General features: G+C 41.4%; 2 protein-coding genes and 1 long non-coding RNA gene across 3 annotated transcripts in view; 1 reads left to right on the forward strand and 2 right to left on the reverse strand.

Annotated features, from left to right (window-relative positions):
- Positions 1 to 18,881, reverse strand: part of LOC134657101 (ataxin-2-like protein) — a 67,862-nt gene that overhangs the window by 8,908 nt on the left and 40,073 nt on the right. Inside the window, exons 9-17 of the mRNA XM_063512654.1 lie at positions 18,353 to 18,497; positions 17,539 to 17,610; positions 16,356 to 16,442; positions 14,763 to 14,885; positions 12,884 to 13,089; positions 12,331 to 12,846; positions 12,000 to 12,194; positions 10,947 to 11,064; positions 8,600 to 8,686 (exon numbers count right to left, since the gene is read on the reverse strand). Coding sequence (XP_063368724.1) covers positions 8,600 to 8,686; positions 10,947 to 11,064; positions 12,000 to 12,194; positions 12,331 to 12,846; positions 12,884 to 13,089; positions 14,763 to 14,885; positions 16,356 to 16,442; positions 17,539 to 17,610; positions 18,353 to 18,497 — 1,549 coding nt within the window. The remainder of the gene's footprint in view (positions 1 to 8,599; positions 8,687 to 10,946; positions 11,065 to 11,999; positions 12,195 to 12,330; positions 12,847 to 12,883; positions 13,090 to 14,762; positions 14,886 to 16,355; positions 16,443 to 17,538; positions 17,611 to 18,352; positions 18,498 to 18,881) is intronic.
- Positions 1,322 to 6,071, forward strand: LOC134656781 (uncharacterized). The gene is made up of 2 exons (XM_063512305.1): positions 1,322 to 2,026; positions 2,509 to 6,071. The coding sequence occupies exons 1-2, from the start codon at positions 2,004 to 2,006 to the stop codon at positions 4,922 to 4,924; spliced, it is 2,439 nt and encodes an 812-aa protein (XP_063368375.1). The 5' UTR covers positions 1,322 to 2,003; the 3' UTR covers positions 4,925 to 6,071.
- LOC134656827 (uncharacterized) lies at positions 9,392 to 9,636 on the reverse strand. Its single transcript, XR_010097562.1, has 2 exons — positions 9,580 to 9,636; positions 9,392 to 9,545 (listed from the first exon to the last, which is right to left on the reverse strand). It is a non-coding gene; the product is annotated as an uncharacterized LOC134656827 (long non-coding RNA).

The following is an 18,881-nucleotide window of genomic DNA, read 5'->3' on the forward strand; positions in this document are numbered from 1 at the left end:
CACTGATATGATGGCGCCATATCTTTGGCCTATACTCATCAAAATGGCGCCACTTTTTGATATTTATTTAACAAATTTAACACATATCAGTGAAAGAATAAGGATCGAGCAACATGTCGCGCGAGTGACTTAAAACAAGTGAGTCTAAACCGTAAAATTATTCAATGTTAGTATGTCTCACAACAGTTTAAATTCGAATAAGGATCGAAGTTAAATGGCGTTCTAAAAGTTTTAATCATGTCGAAAGATGGCAGTAAATTTACTGTGGCTACAAAATTTACGTTGCAAATACGCCTCTATTTCAAATTTTCTTTGCTAATAAATTATAAATATGTAACATAACTGATTAACTATATATGTATGCTTTTATGAATAATGTATCTTTCTATGTATCTTGTATGTAGATTTTCCATTATTTTTGTTAAATATTATTATGGTGCATTCACCAGTGTAGACTCTAGAAAACACACGTGAAATGTGACAAGACAGCACGAATTTTTATAATACAATCTCTCCAAACAGGTGAAAAATATGTTTTAGCCGAATTTATAACGGTCACGGTAGTAACAGACACCGTCTCATATAAACTTAACATTTCTTGGAGTTAGGTAGTGGTTTTACACCCGCTGATGTGACTCAAAAACCTATAAAAATCGTGAGGAAATGAATTGATTTGGAATTACGACACTCACTATTGCCAATACATCTATTTTTCCTCAGTTAGAGTTAGACCAATATAAGTCTGCAACGATTTGGATAGCACACGCAGTGCAAGTGTTATTTATACGTCATACAAGTTTGACGTTTAAAATAACACTTTCTGTCTGTCTGTCAGCTCCCACGGCTCTTATATGAGCCAGAACGCTTATGGTGACGTCATATCGTGGGATTCGACAGGTTAAAATAACACTTTCACTGCGTGTGCTATGAAAATCGTTGCAGACTTGTTTTGGTCTGACTCTAAGTTCTTGATTATCAAACCTGGGATAACTCGGCGCACTTATACTAAAAAGTGTCGCACTTGTATCATAAATAACTATTTCTGGCCTCAAACAGTTGTTCAAATTAAAACTAACTTGGTTAGTAAGACACGCGCTAGATCTGATTACAATGTGGAGTATATTGTATGTCCACTCGTTTGTGTTATGTCATAAGCCACTGCACACGGTTACGCACACAAGTGCACTTCAAACGCACGCTGTTCGGGACAATATACGAGACCAATAGGAGAATTAGCATGTTAGGTGTCATTTTAATATGACAAGCACATTTTCCCCCCGCTTAGACCTTAAGCCAGTAACAGAATTATACTGCCGTCCTCAAGCTAAAAGGCCGTTAAAGGCTCTTACGACGTTTTTGAGTTAATATCACAGCGCGATACAGTAAACAATTCTCTATCTACCTATCTAGGTGTCATAGCTCTATGTGAAAAAACCGCGAAGTTACGGCCGTCCCGCGAGCGGCTAAATACACCATTTTGCCACTTTTACCAGCAAAAAGGCAGTTTTTAATTAGAAAATTCACTAAAAGGCTGTTAAAGGCCAATAACTGCTTCTTACTATTTGACATCGGGTATTTAGTACAACTCTTAAAAACAGTTATTGCAACTTCCACGACTAAAAGGTGGCTACTGTACTTTAACTGCTCCCTAGCGTAACAAATATTACGGCCAAATGATGATTACTCCCAAACTAAATAGCAGCTAAGCTATAAATACACAATTAAAAAGCCGTTAAAGTCGCTTAGCCGCCTTGTCGTTAGTATAGGCGTAAAAGGTATACATGCAAATGCATCGGTTTAAGGCCGTCACGGCTTTTTAATTTGGCAATGATAGAACAAAATAGTAGACAGTTCCAGAAATATATCGCGGTAACTAGGTATTCCATATCAATAAGGCGGTTACTTGATCCTCGCTCGAAGCAACGAAATCAGTTGCGCGGGCGCTCCCGTCGAGTGAGGGTGTGGCACGTGAAGACCGGGCGCAGTTTCCCGCCAATTCCAGTATGCAGCCGCGCAAACTCACGAGGTAAAGTATTTTTACGTATTCATTTGGGATAAGTATTATGTACCTACCGTTTAACGACCTTCTTATAGATAGTTTAACACCTGTTTTGGCGCGTTATTTCTTTAGTCAAGTTTAGTACTCTACTCAATGTACATTTTACTTCATCATTTTCAATTGGGAACTAATTTGATGTGTAGGTATATCTTGTGAAGATATGTTTAATAGCATTGTATGTACTATGAAGCTTGCCTGGTGATGGAGAGACAAAACAATCATGAGAACTCATAAAACAATCTTTAAATTGTCTGTCTGCCTGTAGTGTGTTGCATAAGTTGTATTAATAGTATAATCGGAAACATAATCTTACTTTTTTGACCAAAACGTTTTTATGGACGTCTTCTCACAGTTAAGTACACTTCACATACCTACGCGGGACAAAAAAACTACTTTTTTAGGATAAGGTAGGCACCTAGAACTTATAGAAATATGTTTAATTGCTCCAGGTATGAACCGAAGACCTCTCGGTTGAAAACCATTTTAGACAGATGTAGAAATCCATCAAACCAAAACAGTGAAGACATCCATCATTCGGTCGATTGTCATAACATCCAGTTGCCTGATCATTATGTGGAACCCACGTCATCACACGAAAAACCTGTGGAAAAAGGATTACCTAAACATTGTGTCCAAGAGATGGTAAATGAAGTCAATCGCAGGAATTATTCACTCACATCTGATATATTTAATAATTTTAACGAGTACGCTACCACACAATCTAAATCTTCTGTCTTTTTGTCGAATGCCGTAGATCTTCTCCAACAAGCGTTCCCAGCGACCAATACTGAAAAACAACTTGATTTAAGGTGTGATGAAGAGCTAAGCATAAGCAGCCGAAGTTCTTCATCGTCACACAGAGATGATGATTTTTCATCCGATGATTCCGTGCGCGACAAAAATTATATTCCAGAAACGAGTAGTAGTGATGATTCTGAAAATAAAATTGCGGCCCCAGTCTTGAATAAACATCCGAATAAGCACTCCCATATGTCTATGTTTAATACAACCAATATTATTAAGCGAAGAAATACCATTAACATAGAAATCATACCCGATACCCAAACTAATAAAATCGGTGAAAGAATTCTAAAACGAAGGAATACTACGGAGTTAAATTATATACCCACAATTAACAATAGCGAAGAGATTAGTATTGATTTATCTGGAGAAAATGGTCAAAGTTCACCTGCACCTAAGCGAAAAAAATACGATACAAGTCTAAGTGAAAGAAACGCCGACAAGAAAGAAGACAAGCGATTGGAATATCTGGTTAAGCCAGGGTGCGATTCAAAATGTCATAAAAAATGCACTACCTTATTGACAGATGAAGAGAGAGAGGATGTTAACGACAGTTACTGGAATTTAACATGGAAAGAAAGAAGATTATTCATACAAAATAATGTGCCTGTAGTTGTACCTAAGAGGCAAAAGACTGGACCAAATCTTCGAGCCCCAAGGAGAACGTTTTTCCTAAGAAAACATGATGATACAAAAGTGGCAGTTTGTAAAATATTTTTTTTGACTACACTCGGATTTAATAAAACGAATGACAAGGTTTTGTACAACTCTTTAGCTGATGACGATTTGACCGATTCACGTGGAAAACATACTAAGACATTAGCTTACGATAGAGAAATACTTCGTCAACACGTTGAATCGTTCCATCCTTTAGAACCACATTACCGAAGAGCGCATGCTCCTAACCGTAGATATTTGCCGAGCGACGTAACTATCACGTTTATGCATGACCACTTTTGCAAAAAATATCCTCAAGATCCAGTTTCTTACGAATTATATAGGCAGGTCGTTAAAGAAATGAATATATCTTTTACTAATTTAGGAAATGAAGAATGTGAGGTTTGCGAAAGCTACCAAATACACAAAAAAGAAAGTTCTCATAATATCGAGGAAAATATTCTAGATAACTGCGAGGACTGCACATCATTTGCGATTCATCATGACAAATATGTTGCAGCTAGAAAATTGTATGAAGAACACAAGACTGAACAAGACCCGGATAATATATATTTTAGTGCTGATTTGCAAAAGGTTATAATGCTTCCAAGATTGGACACATTTAAGAAAATAATATTCTGTTTACGTCTTGCTACATATAATCAAACCTTTGCACCATTGGGAAAAATAACATCTAGTATTAAACCTTACGCTGTTCTTTGGCACGACGCTATAGCTGGAAGAAAGCAAGAAGACATAATGAGTGCATTTTTTTCATTCTTTTTGCAATATCGTGACACCAAACATGTAAATATATGGCTTGATAACTGCAGTGCACAGAACAAGAACTGGCTTTTATATTCCATGCTAGTTCATATGGTTAATAGCGATTATATAGGCACGGAATCCATAACGTTGTACTACTTCGAACCTGGTCACACTTTCATGAGCTGTGACCAGTTTCATCATCAAGTCGAATTGTCCATGAAACACAAAGGCAAAATTTACGACTTTGCTGATTTTACGGAATCAGTGGGATCAGCGAACAAGGGAAAAGTAACAGTGAAATCCATGGTAATTGAAGATTTTATTAACGTGCCTAACTTTACTTCAGAGCGTAGAATTCAAAATTCGAATCCACGTGTTTACCTTCGTGATATTACACAAGCATGTTTTACTAGAGGGTGCTATGATTTATCATACAAAACTGAATTCAAAAATGATTACCAGCAACTCCGCTTTCTAAATGACAAATACTTGAAGAATCCAAGCCCTATTACTTTTCCCAAACGAGTCGATCCCAAAGGTACCGACGTTGGTAGAAAAAAGGAAATTATAAACAAATGCTCACAAGTAATACCTACACATAAGTTGAAATTTTGGCGCGATTTGCCAGAATCGCGGTAGTATGTCGCTATTAGTTTTAATGAACATATTATTTGAGTTAAGAACCTAATTACTTTAATTATCGGGCATGTATTACGCCTGTAGTATTCTCTACCTCACTATTCTTAAAAATCATGTAAGACTGATCACTGACTTATATGTTATATTTAATTTTTAAGTAGAAATAAAGTTGATTGATCTCCATAAGTACAAATACGAATTTGTTATCTACTTGTTTAAGTAATTGTGATCATTGTCATTAGTTGTGTAAGATTTGTGACTGACTATCTACCTTTTCGTTAAAAACGATTATGGATAATTCTGTAAGATGATTAAAACATATTTAGCTGTATTAAAAAGTTATAGTAGTTATAGTACAATTACAAACAATATGGGTAAGCCATTTTACTATTAAAATAATTGCTCGTACTGAAGACTGAGGGGTGTTTTTAATTAGGAATTACATTAAACTGACGTAACTGTGATTTTAAGCATGTAAGAAGATCGCAAAGCGAATTAAATTAAGATGTGCTTACTCCTACGTTGTCCCACAGTAATATTATGATTAGCAGAGTTTATTACTAACTTGAACTTCAAATAAATATTATTTTGAGAATGATTGAACGCTAATTTCTTGGATTACATTTGATTTTTAGTATCTTATGTCTTTTATTTATTTTCTTCCTGCTCTGAATAAAGTAACTTCTTAAATTTGTTTATGGTAATTTGAAATGATTGTAAACTAAAAAGCAGTTATTACATTTTGTTCTGAAGATAGCTGCCTTTTTATCTAGCTGAATTCACAAAATCTTTTAAACGATACAATTACAAATGGTTTTGTTAAATTAAAAGGCGTTTAAACATTTTTAATCACCTTTTAGTCTTTGATGTATTAGATGAGTTGACTTATTATTCATACCTAAAAGGCGGTTAGATCTACTAGTCACCTTTTAGCTATGTTCTACTTTTTAACTTCATATGACTTGTACAACGTATTCAATTTTAGATAAAATTACAAAGTTAAAAGACCGCTAAATATACTTTAGCTGCCTTATAGTCGTTTAATTAGCGTAATTTTGTTAAACAGGTACAAACCAAGAACGGAAATTTAATGATTTAGAGCACTTTTTAAGAATTATTACTAAATTAAATTGACTTAAAAAATAGTACTAATTAAATACTATATTATAACGTTTAATGTATATGCTTATATCCTACTAATTTCAAGAAAAATGTTTTCGCGCGTTTTTTGCTCATTTCTCAAAATGGCACTGCTGCATTTTGCGGCCTTTTAGCTTGAGGACGGCAGTATACTACCAAGTTCTTCCCAATCAATTACTCGAAAAAGCAGATGCCTCGTGAAAATCAGCTGCCGCTCCGTCGGTGAATGGAGGAATGGTCCTCCCACATAGAGTTAGACCAAGAAAACTCTGCAACGATTTTGATAGCACACGCAGTGCACAGGTGTTATTTAATACGTCACAATATTATAGAAGTTTGACGGTTAAAATAACACTTGTACTGCGTATACTGACAAAATCTTTGCAGACTTTTCTTGGTCTAACACTATCTATACATTGAAGCCCTCTGAAAGACATCTGCTGCTGCGTTGGTGACGTTATCTAACTTGGGGTGGTATTCCACCTGTACAATTTCTTTGTCCAATGCGTATTTTGTCTCACATTTTGCTTGAGAGAGTGAGATGTAATGACATTGGACAAAGATCTTGGACAGATGGAATACCACCCTTAACCACTAAGCGCCACTTGCACCATCCCACTAACCCGAGGTTGAGCGGTTAAACCGTTAACCCAGTGTCAAATTGTACTGGTAACCATGGTAACTCCGGTTAACCCCGAATTAATGGAATGGTGCAAGTGGGCCATTTTATTTAAAGTTGTCCCCTACACTTTTTTTTTCAAAATTGGGATTTTTATGTTATTTCTACTCAGAATCATGAGCTTTTTTGATCCTAATAGGAGAAAAAAAGTGTCCCAAGATAATGGGAAAAAAACCTTGGGACACTCTTTTTCTCCTATTAGGATAGAAAGAGCTCGTGATTCTGAGTAGAAATAACAATAAACTCACAAATTAAAAAAAAAGTGTAGGGGACAACTTTAAATAAAATGGTGCAAGTGAGCCTAAGAGTTGTTAAGGGTGGTGTTCCTGGAATCTGCTCAGTTGCTGCCCATACAGCTAACTTAAAGTCTATTTTTTTATTCGGTAGACTGAAATGACAGTTAATAGTATGAAATGACATTTCATGTTCATACAATTAGCTGTCATTTCAGTCTACCGAATAAAAAAATAGACTTTATATGTATCGATAGTGCTAGTTCTCGTATTGTGTCTCGCATGTCCCCACACCTCACCGCGTCTGCGCGATCCCGCTTGTCCACCACGAGGATCGGCGGCGCGTACTGCCGGCACTCGCAGCTCATCTCCATCTGTCCACGCACGCACTATCTTTACTACGTGTTCCTTACTTTACCTATTGTAAACCTTATCGCAAACACATAAGGTTCAAAGACTGTCAGTCAAGTGTTGTTGCACAAACGCTATATATGGCAATTTTTTTCTCTGCGCTGTCAATCGATGGCTATTTTTCTAAGCTTTTTTAGTATTGTGGTTACTTCCTCGCACAAAGTATCAGCACTGCGATACAGCGAGGAAACGCCGCCAGCATCCTTGGTACAATGCCTCAATTTTAGATTGTTTTTAACTTAATTTAGTATAGTAGTACCACTGTATACATATACGTATTATGTCAATAAAAAAATAGTCACAAATAAAAAGAACTCCTACAACAATTATGTTCAGAAAATTTGTGTACAGGACACTCGGGACAGTAGGTAAACATTGTCGAGGATTTAAACATTTACCTGATCGAATAGGATCATGACTAAATAAGTAGACCAAACATTTGGAAAATACCATTTCGTAGGTATCTGAGTAAAAGTTGGTTAAAGTAATTAGTCCCATACAGTCGTTCATGACGAGATAATTAATACAATAGGGATGTTGACATGAATCGCGAATATATAACATGTTATGTTTTTACCATAGCAGGGAATATAAGAACGCGGAAAATCATATTTTGCAAGTGTAAATATGCGTAATAAATTAATTAAAAATAATCAAAAGTAGTTAAAATAATGCCCAGTATCACGTGACTGCAAACGCGAATCGGAGCGCGTGACGTAATCACAGTGGAATCACCAAAGACAAGTTATAAAACCTACAGATTATCGTACTGAAACGCGATCTTGGTGCGGTGTGGCGCACGAATCGATAGTGTGTAAGGTGGTGCGTTAAGGACGCAGCTATAAGTTAGAGCGAGAAAGAAGGTCGCTGTCCGATGCGGTAGTGTGTTAACGCTTTAAAAAAAATTGTCAGTTGCCATATAAAGAATTTAAAAGAATGACTGACAGCAGTTTGTTTAAAACGCCGTTACGTCATCAAGGTCACGTGACAGTTTGGAGCGTTTAGGCGCGAAATTTAAACACGAAACTTATTATACATGTTTTTTTATTCAAAATTAATGAATATATTTTTTTAATATTTTTTTCTGTAATTATTACGTGTCTATCAACAAAATGAAACCAGTACCAAAAAATTGTCAACATCCCTATTGGCGCAGACTAGAGTCAGACTGCTGTGTTTCGATAGTGAATAGGTGAGGTAACGCTAACTTACCGGGTGCGGGTGCGGCAGGTACGCCGGCGGTTGCTGCGCCGCCGCCGCGGCCGCCGCCACCATCGCGTACGCGGGGACAGCCGCAACCTGTACAACAATCTGTTAGAAGAATTCTCAACCAATAACCTGTGTTCGTCTAGTAAGATGTATAGATGTAGTGCATAATTATTTTTCTCCAATATGCTCGGAAATGTTCACCTTATTGTAGCAAAAATAGTACGGGAAGTTCTTCGTTATTGTCAAACTCTATTAAAAAAAAAACTATCGCTGTCCTGTTCTAGCGGACGGGAATGAAAAAAACACTACAGTAATAACTTATTACTGTAGTGTTTTTTACTTTTTAAAAATAAACGCAAACAGCCAATTATTATAGCCGCGAGCCGCGTCTACACGACCCGGTCAGCTATCATTTCAAGCTATAGGATAGAGTGAGATAGTAAGATAAACCACCTTACTTGTCTCGTTCTTACAAGACCGTTGTGCTCGTGTATGATCGTGCGAATACTGCTTAATAAAATCAAAAATTATTTTTATATTTTTTTAAGGATCTCATCCGTGTTCATAAAGCTTATATAGTTTGTCAAAGGACTTTCTCATTTCAAACATAGACAGAGAGAATCATACTATCTTTGTCTTACACTAGTATTAGCACCCAAAAGTAAAGGATGGGTATAGTTTTTACTGACTGACAAATTGGTTTGACCAACTATATTGCACAATATATTGAATGAACGAATATTGAATGGTACTGACTGGCAGAATAAGTTTGTACCCTTAAATTTTATAAAATAATTAAAGAGGGAAATTGTTTTTGACATTTTTGATGTGAAGGTTCGATTTGAGTGATGCTTGATGCTTAAATAATTATTATTTTACCTTATTTCCTCGCATGTTTGGAGAAAAGCACTATATATGCCTCGGCAGGAATAGCAATTCGTGGATTCGTCTTCTTTGTCGGACTCCGCTTCGCGTCGTCCGACAAAATCGAAACTCATCCACGAATTGCCCTTTCCCGGCCTCTGCAATAATGTACTATTCCATCGCATTTTCAAGGAATAGTAGGTACATTACATACCTAGCGAGGTGAATTCGTGAATGCCCCAGATCGCAGGTGTTTGTGCGATCTGGGGCGTTACGAATTACCGCCCGTGGTTTGTCTAAAGTTTTACGTCTTGCCTTGGTCAGGAAGTGAGATTTTCTTCTCGCGTTGCGGGAAGAAAAACCCACTTACGGGTCTAGGGTGACGTAAACGTACGTACGTGTTTTGATATTTCAGTCAGTCTCAGTTTTAAAAGTACTGAGGTTGACTGAAGGAGCGATACGAAAGTTTCCGAGAAAATAAGTGTGCAGTACGGATATGATGGTCGTTCTTGTCTACGTGACAGCGTGATAAAACGGTGTCCGTCACTTTCTTTCCCACGGTGTTAAATAGTGACAGTTATTTTATCACGTGGATAAAGATGGATAAAGCTATCCATAATAGGCTGGCAGGGGCCATTTTGACGACCGGTCTGGCCTAGTGGGTAGTGACCCTGCCTGTGAAGCCGCGGTCCTGGGTTCGAATCCCAGTAAGAGCATTTATTTGTGTGATGAGCACAGATATTTGTTCCTGAGTCATGGTTGTTTTCTATGTATTTAAGTACTCGTATTTGTACATTACATATATCGTTGCTGAGTACCCACAACACAAGCTTTCTTGAGCTTACTGTGGGGCTTAGTCAATTTGTGTAATAATGTCCTATAATATTTATTTAAAAAAGCGGCCAAGTGCGAGTCGGACTCGCCCATGAAGGGTTCCATATTTAGGCGATTTATGACGTATTAAAAAAAACTACTTACTAGATCTCGTTCAAACCAATTTTCGGTGGAAGTTTACATGGTAATGTACATCGTATATTTTTTTTAGTTTTATCATTCTGTTATTTTAGAAGTTACAGGGGGGGGGGGGGGGACACATTTTACCACTTTGGAAGTGTCTCTCGCGCAAACTATTCAGTTTAGAAAAAAATGATATTAGAAACCTCAATATCATTTTTGAAGACCTATCCATAGATACCCCACACGTATGGGATTGATGAAAAAAAAATTTCGAGTTTCAGTTCTAAGTATGGGGAACCTCAAAAATTTATTGTTTTTTTTTCTATTTTTGTGTGAAAATCTTAATGCGGTTCATAGAATACATCTATTTACCAAGTTTCAACAATATAGTTCTTATAGTTTCGGATAAAAGTGACTGTGACATACGGACGGACAGACGGACAGACAGACAGACATGACGAATCTATAAGGGTTCCGTTTTTTGCCATTTGGCTACGGAACCCTAAAAAAGGGGCCACGTTATACGTACCATGTGCGGAGGCGGGTGCGGCGCGGGCACGTAGGACACGCCGGCGCCGACCACGCCCACGCCGCCCACGCCCACGCCCACGCCCAGCGACCCCACCGGCGTGCCCGGCGTGTGCGGCCTGCAACCAACACATACAACATTATTCACATGCCATACCGAGAAAAACAGTTGAGGCACTATTTTCCCGAGGACGCGCGCATATGACAAAAAACCGGCCAAGTGCGAGTCGGACTCGCGTTCCAAGGGCTCCGTACATTAAGACCGATTCACGCTTGACTGCACATTTCTAACAGTTCCTGTTTTCCTGTTGTCTATAGGTCAATAACTATTTTGTGTATTTTTTTCAAAATTTTAGACCCAGTAGTTTCGGAGATAAAGAGGGGGAATGGTCATTTTCTTGAATAACTGCTGCTAAACTATTCATCCTAAAATTATAAAAAAATATATTCGAGATTCTTACAATGAGCTCTTTCATTTGATATGTAACACGATATAGTTTGAAAAACTTTATTTTTTAATTATCTCATTTACCCCCCCAAAGTGGCCTCCATATTCAAAATTCATTTATTTACGTTACATGTCCGTCTTTGGGTCACAAACTTACATATGTGTGGCAAATTTCAACTTGATTGGTCCAGTAGTTTCGGAGAAAATAGGCTGTGACAGACGGACGGACAGACAGACGCACGAGTGATCCTATAAAGGTTCCGTTTTTTTCCTTTTAAGGTACGGAACCCTAAAAATGATCTCAAATCTCAATAATGAGCCTACTTGGAGCATGGGTCCGGGGGAGGTTCCCTGGGGGCTCCTGAGAGCTGAAAGACTATTGACCTGCTGGGGTTGGGTGTGGTAGGGCTCCTCGAGGCGAAGCTCTTCACGGCCGGGTTGAACTCCTTCGCGTTGGGGTTTAGCGTGGACTTCTTGAGCGTGGCCGCGCTGACGGCCACTCGGTCGGCGGCGGCGGCGAGGCCGGGCGGGGAGGCCGCGGGGGGCAGCGCGCCGGGGGAGGGGGGAGGCTCCACGGGTGCTACTGAGAGCTGAAAGACTACTGACCTGCTGGGATTGGGTGTGGTAGGGCTCCTCGAGGCGAAGCTCTTCGCGGCCGGGTTGAACTCCTTCGCGTTGGGGTTTAGCGTGGACTTCTTGAGCGTGGCCGCGCTGACGGCCACTCGGTCGGCGGCGGCGGCGAGGCCGGGCGGGGAGGCCGCGGGGGCAGCGCGCCGGGGGAGGGGGGAGGCTCCACGGGTGCTACTGAGAGCTGAAAGACTACTGACCTGCTGGGATTGGGTGTGGTAGGGCTCCTCGAGGCGAAGCTCTTCGCGGCCGGGTTGAACTCCTTCGCGTTGGGGTTTAGCGTGGACTTCTTGAGCGTGGCCGCGCTGACGGCCACTCGGTCGGCGGCGGCGGCGAGGCCGGGCGGGGAGGCCGCGGGGGCAGCGCGCCGGGGGAGGGGGGAGGCTCCACGGGTGCTACTGAGAGCTGAAAGACTACTGACCTGCTGGGATTGGGTGTGGTAGGGCTCCTCGAGGCGAAGCTCTTCGCGGCCGGGTTGAACTCCTTCGCGTTGGGGTTTAGCGTGGACTTCTTGAGCGTGGCCGCGCTGACGGCCACTCGGTCGGCGGCGGCCGCGAGGCCGGGCGGGGAGGCCGCGGGGGCAGCGCGCCGGGGGAGGGGGGAGGCTCCACGGGTGCTACTGAGAGCTGAAAGACTACTGACCTGCTGGGATTGGGTGTGGTAGGGCTCCTCGAGGCGAAGCTCTTCGCGGCCGGGTTGAACTCCTTCGCGTTGGGGTTTAGCGTGGACTTCTTGAGCGTGGCCGCGCTGACGGCCACTCGGTCGGCGGCGGCCGCGAGGCCGGGCGGGGAGGCCGCGGGGGCAGCGCGCCGGGGGAGGGGGGAGGCTCCACGGGTGCTACTGAGAGCTGAAAGACTACTGACCTGCTGGGATTGGGTGTGGTAGGGCTCCTCGAGGCGAAGCTCTTCGCGGCCGGGTTGAACTCCTTCGCGTTGGGGTTTAGCGTGGACTTCTTGAGCGTGGCCGCGCTGACGGCCACTCGGTCGGCGGCGGCCGCGAGGCCGGGCGGGGAGGCCGGCGGGGGCAGCGCGCCGGGGGAGGGGGGAGGCTCCACGGGCGCTACTGGGGGCTGGAACGATCATAATATAAGTCAAATAAAGATACTCAAGTGTTGGTTTCTGGCGAGTAGGGTCTAATGGGGTTGGCCGGTCGAAATATTTAGCAGTTGACGCCGGCATAGGTTACCCTATCGATCCTTAAGCTTTGGATTCCTCCGAAAACGGTGCCGTCATATTACGGCCGCTATATAGCGTTGACTGACGTCACTAGAACGTTGTCTATGTAAACAAGATGGCGCGGTTTCCTAGACGGCGTTACGTTACGTTGATTGTCAACTGACACGAGACACACGAATCACACGAATGACACGAGATTTGAATAAATGATTCCATACTACGATTATTTTCCTCTTCTGATGATATTTCATCCTGCAAGTAAATTATAGATGATCGAGCAAATCTTGTCAGTAGGAAAAGGCGCGAAATTCAAATTTTCTATGGGACGTTATCCCATCGCGCCTACATTTTTCAAATTTGCCGCTTTGACCTTGGTGGATGACGGTGTGTTATGACGCCGTGGTACTTTCCACATGTCGCCACCGTAAAGACGGCCGTCTTTTGCTGCCGCTATATGACGGCCGTCATATGACGCCACCGTTTTCGGAGGAATCCAAAGCTTTAGAATTGTGTGGAATTCCTGTTTTTTTTTTAAATTAAATTGTATGGCCTAAATGCCAGCTCTTTATCTTTTCTTATGCTCCTGTCAAAAATATCATATGTATTTATATATCAATAATTACATGTTAAGTTGAATATATATAGGATCAGATCTGCTTCTAAGCATGTTACCAAAGGTTAAAATTCATAGAACAAAACTAGAGAAAGGGGCAAGCTATGATGGTGCCATCTATGCAAACCTTTGACAGTTGCAAACCTCATTAGAAAGACGCTAACATTTCTATAGATCAGTACGGATATGATGGTCGTTCTTGTCTACGTGACAGCGTGATAAAACGGTGTCCGTCACTTTCTTTCCCACGGTGTTAAACAGTGACAGTTATTTTATCACGTGGATAAAGATGGATAAAGCTATCCATAATAGGCTGGCTGGGGAGATCAAAAAAGCCATAAGTAGGTAGATTTTAAACATTTGAGTTAGATGCGTGACCAAGACTGCAGAAAGACGAATGTTTTCCAGGTTACACGTAGGTCTAACTTAAATTAGTTTCGGTCACTAACTTATCACAACTATTTCATATGAATGAAGAAACTATGATGTGATAGTGATAGCACATACTTATACAGTAGTAAAAGTTGTATGTCTATAATATAATAGTTTAGATTGGTCGTTCATTCTTCTTCCTTGTGTTGTTTCGGCATTTTGCCACGGCTCATGGGAGCCTGGGGTCCGCTTGGCAACTAATTCCAAGAATTGGAGCAGGCACTAGTTTTTAAAAGCGACTGCCATCTGATTTTCGAAACCGGAGGTTAACTTTTTTCACGCCGTGTCAAACACAAAAGCTATCACTCGGACGCCACATCATTGAAATGTCAAAACTGAAGTTGAACTTTATGTATATATATGCACGTAGATCGATGTCGCTCTGTGGTTTGTGACCGATTAATCGGTCTTTTTCGTTGAACCTACGGTGCGGATATATCGGTCATTGGCGTCCAAAAGGTTAAACTAGACTTTATTGGGATTAGTTGGGGTCGGGCGTTGATTGAGTGAGTAGGGTATAACCTTGTGGTGCGGGTTGGCCTCGTGCTTGGGCAGGGCGGGCCGCTTGTGCGGGTGCGGGTCGGCGGCGGCGCCCGCGGTGGCCGACACCTCGGGCGTGGGCGCCGGCAGCGCCACCGCCACGCTCTGCGGATACAACACATATCCGTGACTCAACTAAACCAACATACATTTTCTCAAAAATGGACGGCAAAGTCGACGTTGCCGGTTAAAAAATAGGTCGCAAAGTGCGTAGTTTATGGTCAGTCAAACAATTAAAAAGTTACGAACATTGCAGTCTCGATTTCGGGACTGCAATGTTCCATACAAATTCCATTATTTGTAGAGTTCCAAGCTTTTTAAAAGTTGAAATGGCCGTATCAAATGAAGGCATAGGTCCATTAAACCATAGAGAAAAAAATACATAGAGTGCTCACTCCATATATCAGTTCAGACTATTAATTTCAGTGTCTACATCTAGCATCGAGTAGCGGAACTATCAGTACTGCTACTTGACAATAGATGTAGCACCGACCGGAAAGTCTTATCTCAACAGCATAAGACTTTCCGGTCGGTGGCTACATCTATTGTCAAGTAGCAGTACTGATAGTTCCGCTACTCGATGCTAGATGCTAATAGTCTTTTTGATACTAAAACTGATGTATGGAGTGAGCACTCTATGTATTTTTTTCTCTATGATTAAACAGCCAAACGGATGATCAGTACTTATTATTATAATGTTGGTACCGCGATACTATTTAGGTGTCTCAAATAGGTTGGCGTATTTCAGCAGAAAAATACACTTCTATTTTTTTTAAAGGCGGCATAGCAAATCTTTTTAACGTTTTTACTTTTTTCTGTGAAAATTAGACCGTTGCTTTTGTAAAATATTTGTATTTCTAGCACCATTTTTGAGAAAAGAATATGACTCGGCTAGAAGGCTACTTGCTTGCTTCGGATTCAATTAAACGGAGTCCCTAAGTCGTCCGCTTAAAACGAATCCTCAGCCAGCAAGTAGCTACTTCCGAGCCTCGACAATAATGTACTATTATTCATTCGGGCGTCAGAGATGCAGAGGAAAAAATCGTGCCTTGAATTTGACGTTTCATCGGTTAAGGTAAACGTACTGGTGCTCGACGCGGTCCTGGTACATGTCGTCTTGAAACTTAAGTCATTGTCAATAGAGGTGACAGCAGGGTGTCAACTATTAGACATTAGCATGTGCACTAGTATACATGTGTACCTTACCTCAAAAAACCATGACGCCGTTTATTAAAAAAAATCTAGTGGCATCTAGCTTGGCTATCAAACTTGGGGATACAGTTTATTATGAGAAAATAAAAACCGACCAAGTGCGAGTCGGACTCGCGTTCCAAGGGTTCCGTACATTAAGTTCGACTCACGCTTGGCTTGACTGCACATTTCTAATAGGTTTTCCTGTCATCTATAAGAAACGAATTATTGTGTATTTTTTTCAAAATCCAGCTGCTTCGGAGATAAAGGGGGGGAAGGGGGGGATGGTCAGACAGACGCACGAGTGATTCTATAAGGTTTCCGTGTTTTCCTTTTGAGGTACGGAACCCTAAAAAGGATCCAGTTATAAAATAGGGTAGTTACCGGCTGCGGGCCGGGCACTGGCGGCAGCGCGGCGGGCGGCGCGGGTGACGTCACCAGCTTGAACTCCGCGCCAAACTTGCGCAACTCCTGAAACAACACGCAGTTTACGTAACGGTCAATACGATATTAACCCCTAAACACAGACAAGACATCCTCTAGACCAGCGGTCGGCAACCCGCGGCCCGTGAATCTGTCTCACTTGCGGCCCGCGAGCCTCCCTGGCTAGTTTGTATGTAATATTGACAAACGATAATGTCTAGTCTAGTCATACATATTAATAAAGTGCGGCTCGCGTCAACTTCGTTACCTACTATGTGGCCCTTGGCTGCTAAAAGGTTGCCGACCGCTGCTCTAGACTGAGCATAGTAGCGCTACCCCCTCTGCCACAAATATACGGTAGTTTTACTCCATCTTCGAGTCAAAGCGTCTTTGTGTGACGACCGTGTCTTTGAACGGACCAATCACGGCACGGGACTCGCTCACCTCGTCCCCCGCCCGGTTTCATGAAATAATTGCTCTAAACTCCGTCTAGAGAATTCCTAGTCTATGCCCCTAAATGAGTCATAGTTATTAGTCTTTCATTTTATAAAGCCAATTTTCAAGTCAGAGTTAACATAATAAGTAAAATCAAATTATACTATACAGACTTACATATCGTCCCGATATCCTACGTATCTTTAAATACATGAAATTTTGCGGCGTTGTAGATTCATAATCTTCGTCGCGTTGTCCCGGCATTTTGGGAGCTCATGGGAGCCTGGGGTCCGCTTGGCAACTAATCCCAAGAATTGGCATAGGCCCTAATTTTTACGAAAGCGGTTGCCACCTTACCTTCCAACCCAGAGGGTAGGCCTTAGGTATTGGGATTAGTCCGGTTTCCTCACGATATTTTCTTTCACCGAAAAGCGACTGGTAAATATCAAATGATATTTTGTACATAAGTTTCGAAAAACTTATTGGTACGATCCGGGATTTAAACGGCGTTTTAGATTGATAAAGATAAACCGATATGCCTTTCCAGACACTTATTTTGTCGGTTATAAGTCTTGTCCCTATTTCAACAAATAAATTGGTATTAGTCTGTGCGGAAAGAGAAGAGTTGTGGAATGTATGGGGGCCAATACATTCCACGACTCTTATCTTTCCGCACAGAGTCTACGCGATTAGTTTATGAAATTCTTACCTGCACCTCGTCCTGCCGTCGTGGTTCGGGCACGTGCCGTGGCCGGGGCCCCTCGGCCGGTGGTACGGGGTTCTGCGAATAATAAATGATATAATTTTAAACCTAATTAAGTATATAAAATTAATAAATCATTTATTTACAAAATACATAATAAAATCATCAAGTATATTAATTATTAAAATATAATAACGCGTCATATAACGGGGTCGGTCGGTCGAAGTATTTAGCAGATGGCGCCATCAAAGCTTGCCCTGTCAATCCCTAGAATTGTGCCAAAATTTTGTTTTTTTAATGTCCCGGATGCCAGTTAAGCCAAATCTCATAGAAAAAGGGGCAAGCTACGATGGCGCCATCTTGGTAAATCTTTGAGTCACCAACCCCACGATTAAGGGTTGCCGAGCAAAAATATATCTGTAATTAAAAAATTACGATTAAACACTACGAATGCCGGTTCGATTTAAGTTTTAAGGCAGAGAAGTTTACGACAAATTTTTTATACCATATACTTGTTAAAATTTGACAGATTGTGATGTGGGAGATGTGTAAGCGAAACACATGTTATTGTCGGTAAAGATCGGTTTTCCTAGGATAGCGGTGCCGTCATATAGCGGCCGTCTCCATACTAAATAATACGGCTAAATATGGATGTCGTAGTATTTGTATGGAGACGGCCGCTATATGACGGCACCGCTTTCGGAGGAAACCAAAGCATGAGAGGTTTATTATAACACTGTCTAATTAAGATGGGTACATGCTTATATAGTAACGTAACGAACAGTGGAGGGGAACATACTCCACACTACAAGATACTCACGTGATGGTGGTGCGGTGGGAAGGTGGCCCTCGGGTGCGGTGCGTGCGGCGGGTGCGGTGCGTGCGGCGGGTGCGGCGCGCGCGGCTCGCCGTTGAGCTTGGCGGCCGGGGCTGCGCCGGCGCCGCCGCCGCCGCCGGATACGGCCCTGCAAAAAAATTATACATTAATCTTAATCATACCATACTAGCTTCCACCTGGGATTTAGGGTAACATTTTAAACAGGCAATCATGCCCTCCCCACCTTGATGATTGAACTCCAAGCTAATAAATACATATTCTCCCAAAGTACAATCTATCTGCGTGCCAAATTACGTCTTGTCAGCGTGATTTTTAAGTGATTAAAAAAATGTAAAGGTCTAAACTTTCTTCAAATTACAGAAGCAAATGTACCGTACTACGGGTAAAAGAACCTTAAAATATGGTGATCGAAACTTCCATAAAAACTGACTGACTATTTTTAAATAATCAAATAATGCAACCCCGTGAAAGTATTGTTTTTCCTACTCTAAACGTAGCTATCACTAATATT

This window comes from Cydia amplana, chromosome 19 (assembly GCF_948474715.1).
Source record: "Cydia amplana chromosome 19, ilCydAmpl1.1, whole genome shotgun sequence".
NCBI lineage: Eukaryota > Metazoa > Arthropoda > Insecta > Lepidoptera > Tortricidae > Cydia > Cydia amplana.

Bases quoted from the DNA above. Each gene is read 5' to 3' on its own strand.
- LOC134656781 (XM_063512305.1), top strand. From the start codon at position 2,004: ATGCAGCCGCGCAAACTCACGAG. The intron at 2,027-2,508 runs GTAAAGTATTTT...TAATTGCTCCAG, and splicing joins CAGCCGCGCAAACTCACGAG to GTATGAACCGAAGACCTCTC.